The 5,223-nt window shown below is 40.6% G+C and overlaps 1 protein-coding gene across 2 annotated transcripts; it reads left to right on the forward strand.

Moving 5' to 3' along the window:
• The first annotated feature begins 1,158 nt into the window (after positions 1-1,158).
• On the forward strand, positions 1,159-3,286 carry nkx2.4a (NK2 homeobox 4a). 2 transcript variants are annotated; one of them, XM_012838067.2, is made up of 2 exons: positions 1,159-1,635; positions 1,986-3,286. In XM_012838067.2, exons 1-2 carry the CDS (start codon positions 1,266-1,268, stop codon positions 2,660-2,662), a joined length of 1,047 nt encoding a protein of 348 aa, XP_012693521.2. In that variant the 5' UTR covers positions 1,159-1,265; the 3' UTR covers positions 2,663-3,286. The 2 variants fall into 2 exon arrangements, with proteins under 2 accessions (XP_012693521.2, XP_031436083.1); XM_031580223.1 differs by having other exon boundaries at positions 2,013-3,286.
• The last annotated feature ends 1,937 nt before the right edge of the window (positions 3,287-5,223 follow it).

The raw sequence follows: 5,223 nt of genomic DNA on the forward strand, positions 1-5,223 counted from the left end.
TGACGTTATGCATTCGTTTTTTTCCCCCAGTGATACACTAATATACATGAGGCATACGATACGAGAGAGTCTATATACGATAGATTCTGTACTGAACCTGTTTTTGGTGTGTGTGTGTGTTTGTGTGAGTCTGAGGGAGTGAGTGAGATAGTGTAGTCTGCTATATCCGCCTGGGACTACAGAACAGAGGAAAATGAGGCCAAAGAGGGAATGGCATTTTTTCAACCTTTTTAAAGAAATAAACGTTTCAAACAACAGCCGTTGAATCAGTGTGCACCACATGTTACATTATTTCAAACCCCGTGGATAACAACTAGCGAGAAACTGGCCATGGTAGGTCAATCTTCATAGATGCTTTGAAGGCCTAAACCTATGTGAATAATATAGCTGACATCCTGACATTGATCATACATTGCTTATTAGCAAAATTAGTGTTTTATTTGTCTTATTTTAAAATAAAGTTTAGCAAAGATCCATCTCGGGCCAAAATCAGTTGCATCAAAATCAAAACGTAATCAATTGCCTGCATTTAGGCTATAGACTAAAGAGTCAACACTATTTTAAGCTCTCTTAAATGAACCAGTGTTAACCTATTTCGACTCGGATTTGACGAGAAGTAAAATGTACTAAAATTGTGCAGCCACTAAAGTCGGCAAAATGGTGCTTAAGACGCATACATTAGGTCATACAATAGAGAGGGACCTTCATTGTGCCTCTGAAGATGCGCAGTGGCGCTTATGTCTCGTCAAAGTGCTCTCCAACTTCGGAGAAACTATGGAATTCCCTGTTGAAGCAGAGCAACAGTGCGGCTTCCTCGTTTGAAAAGCCCTCACTCAGCAATCCTGTGAAACGAAAATGACATGGGCTAAAATAACACACTTTTAATACCTATACAGGAAAGTCAAAGACAGTACATTAATCTAACAGAAATTACTAAATTAAAATAATTTATGTCATTACATCAGTTATTTGTAATTCGTAATACGAAACACACAACATTTCTGTCAGTTATTTTGCTAAAATGTCAATGACCATTGTTTGCTCGTTTAGAACGTTGCTCCGCCCCCAGTGTTTGTCGTAAACCTGGCGCTTGGCTACAATAAACCCTGAGATGCGAGCGTCCTGGGCTCGCCTCCTTCTCGAAGGCGATCAATCGGATCTCAGGCGTACTACAAGCACTCTCTTACGTAGCCATCCACAAGAAGAGAGCTGATACAACACAGTTGATCCGCTCTACCAAAATCTACCTGTCTGCTTACTGAACCATGTCGCTGAGCCCAAAGCATACAACGCCTTTTTCAGTGACAGATATTTTGAGCCCAATTGAGGAGACCTACAAGAAGTTTAGTGCCATGGATAGTACAGGGAACCTCGCCTCTCCGCTGGGAGCTTACCGACAACCTCAGGTGTCACAGACTGGCATGCAGCAGCACTCCATGGGCCACAATGCCACTGTGGCAACGACCTACCACATGCCACACAGTGTATCCCAGTTTTCGCACGGTGCAATGGGAGGCTATTGCAATGGGGGCATTGGCAACATGGGAGACCTTCCGTCTTACCAAGAAACTATGCGAAATAGCGCTGCAGCAACAGGGTGGTACGGTGCAAATCCAGACCCAAGATACTCAACAAGTAAGTTGTCCTTTGAATTATTGCAACTATTTGTGTGAATTTTCTAATTGTAGATTGAAGCATGTATCTTGTAAATATGTTTATTTTAAAGTTAATTCAATTTGATTAGACAACAAATGGTATATTTTAGATTACCATTTTACGCTCATTGTTTTTCAAAGTTGCTAGTCTGAAATTAATTTGTAATATATACCTACCAAAATATTACTGTTGCTATATGCTTTATCATAGGCGTTCAAATTAGCATTAGGCTACACACTTGACTCGCGTAAAGTTTGCTGTCCATTTGGTATTCAGTTAAGGGCATTCTGCTCATTGAATGGACATATATTTGTATGTATATTTTGAAGTTTCTAGATTCATGGGACCTTCCACAGGTATGAACATGACCGGAATGGGGACGCTGACGGGGATGAACGACGGATCCAAATCTATGCCAACTCTCCATGCAGCACCCCGGCGTAAACGACGGGTGCTCTTTTCGCAGGCGCAGGTGTACGAACTGGAGAGGAGGTTTAAACAACAGAAATACCTGTCAGCCCCGGAGAGGGAACACCTGGCCAGCATGATTCATCTCACGCCGACCCAAGTTAAAATATGGTTCCAGAATCACAGGTATAAGATGAAGCGACAGGCCAAGGACAAAGCCGCGCAGCAGCTCCAACAAGAGAACAACCTTTGCCAGCAGTCCCCGCGGCGGGTGGCTGTTCCGGTTCTCGTAAAGGATGGTAAACCCTGTCAGAATGGTTCCAACACACCGACGCCGAACCAGCAACAGCAGCAGCAGCAGCAGCAACAACAACAGAACAGCTCGGGAGTCGTGCTTGCGGCATCTAGTAACGCCATCAACCAGCACCAGAACCAACAGGTTAATGCCTTAGTTCAAGCACAAGACCTGGAGGAAATGTCACCAAGTCCTCCCTCTCTCCACAGCCAGATAAACAGCATGGCTCAAATGGACACTTCCGCTGTAGATTACACCAATAACATAGTCAATTCAAATTTGCTCTATGGCAGAACATGGTAGTAGTGATCATAACATTTCCTAAATATATCTACTGAAAACATTAAGCTGGAAAAGGCCAAAAGCAGACGAAACATATCAGACTGAAGTATCTGGTGACGACAGTGTCTACCCATCGCGTGACAACGGACATTTTTCACCTGTATGGGGGCATTTTTAAAAGTAAGACAATTTTTGACCTTTACTTGACACTGGAGAGGCAAGGTGTTTCTGAACTTTTGAACCGATTTTGGACTTCCCTTTAATGCTAACGTAGAGTATTGTTGAATGAGAATGCTGCTCCTTACTCAGTAACGTTACTTCTTGCGGGCTGAGGGCTGAGTAGGAGATCAGGTATGAAGTTTTGATAATGTATCATGCGGCGTGACCCTCGCGCCGAACGCCTATTGATGTAATGGCTATTGTAAACTAATGTATTCAAATAGAAATTAAAGTAGGAATTGTATATTTGGCTAACACTGCTTTTACCTGTAATATAATTGTTTTGAGTAATTTTGTTTTATTCTCCATTTTGTAAGTTATGATAAACAAACCAACCAATTCAAACGACCAACAAATACCTGATGGCTGCTGTATATGTTTCAAACCAATTGAACGTTAACAATAAATCACTTGAAGTGCAAGGTATCCCGGGGACTTAATTTGTGTGAAGATCTATTTTGGAGTACGTTTTTATTAAGCTGTGACGGTAATAAATTGAATTGACAAGCAAGGTCGAAGGAGGTTTACCCACTGCTGGTAATTTCAGAGAAAGAGACATATACTGAAATGAATCTAATTGTGGAACATATAATAATCTAAAAACACAGGTTATTTCGATAAGTGTGGTTGTAAAAATCCATGTTTTTGAAACCAACCAGACAGTGATTATTTTTTAATGAACTTATTATTCCTATTTACAGGCAATTAATAATTTGAGTGCTGGGTTCCCTATCATCTGGCAGTTATTCTGTTATCCATTAATTGCTGTAATATCCAGACAAAACGTAAAAAGAGGAACAATAAACATTTCTCTGGCCATTTTTTTTATTAAGGACGTCAAACAGAATGTATACACTAAAACATCCGTTTATAGGGTAAATATCGAATAAAATATCCCGTATCATTCAACACTGGTCAAACATTGCATCCAGCCAAGTACAACAGCTTCGAATGTGTTTTATCTAATGGAAGTATTCTTTTTAACTGTTACTTTTTAATCAAATGAACCAAGTTGGGAAAGAGTCACGAAGTTTAGATAATTTGTATATATGCCATTTATCAGTAGGGTAATGGAGAGGGTGCTTCCAATGCGCAACACCAATTTGAAGGTTATACGCAAAAATGAGTCGTTTTTTTTATTTGTCTGATCGCATGAAAACTGTCCACAGTTTCAGCAGACACAAGAACCCTGGGGTGGCCTTCAAACTTGATTGCTGCAAATGACAAATAGAATAAATATATATTTGACCAGTAAAAATCCCTCTTTGAGGGACAAGTCACCAAAAACACTAAAGCAGTTCTGGTGGAGACCACCTTGTTCATGAATATAGGGGTTGGTTCTGAATAAAAATATTTTAGTACTTAATCAGTAGTACTTAATCATATAAATCCTCACATATTTTAATCATTATAGGAATCCATACTTTAGGCCCAGAGTCTTAAATATGGAATGCACCTGCCTAAGCAGCCATAGCTTTTTCTTGTTCAGTGATATGGTCTTGCAGGCAAGTTTGAAATGTTTGTAGAGAAAATTGAAAAGTGAGACATCCAGTGCCATCATCAATATGACACATTACCCTATATTAATACAACTACTCATTATGAAGTATGCTTGAAACAAGCAATTGTTTTTAATGAATTGTTAATTAAATGAATTGTGTGTTGAACAGAAGCAATGACTTAGGGGAAAGGAAGATTTAACCAAGAGAACCTTCCCCATTCCAACCTGGTCTAGAGCTGAGCCTGCAGATGAGACAGGAGGGATTGTATTTATGTGTTACCCAAGCCAGTACAAAGACAGGCCCTTGAAAAAGCTTGGATGTAGGATAATTACTGTTGTTGACTAGAACTATTGGTGGAAGGTGGAAAAGGGCCGTACTAACTGTATTAAGCATTGATCGCATCTGGCATGCAAACTTCGTTCTTTGTGAACTCCAATAGTCTGGCCTGTTGTTATTACAGGGCGTGACCATCTCTTCTTCCACTTGGAGAACACATAGATTGAAAATGTTGGAAATGCTACTCTTGCAAAAGGTCAGATGGTCATTATGAAACTGCCTGTATTTGATGGCAGTCATGTCCACCTTTTCGAAGGCAACACATTTGAAACCACACTTTAACCTAGGGCCACCTGATTATATGATACAACATGGCAATGCTATTGGCAATATGAATGTGTTGCCAAATGACTCCGGAATAACATGGCGCTGCAGGCGGTAGCTATGATTGAATAACAGAGCGTTAGCTTCCCCTGGCCTCATCTTCTTCTTCTGTTGGCCAGTGCACTGAAACAGGCCCTCTCCCCATAGCTTCAGCTCAAGTAGCTACTTGTTGTAGCACCTTGATGGTGGGATCCTAGTCAT

The sequence above is a fragment of the Clupea harengus genome, chromosome 14 (assembly GCF_900700415.2).
Source record: "Clupea harengus chromosome 14, Ch_v2.0.2, whole genome shotgun sequence".
Lineage (NCBI taxonomy): Eukaryota > Metazoa > Chordata > Actinopteri > Clupeiformes > Clupeidae > Clupea > Clupea harengus.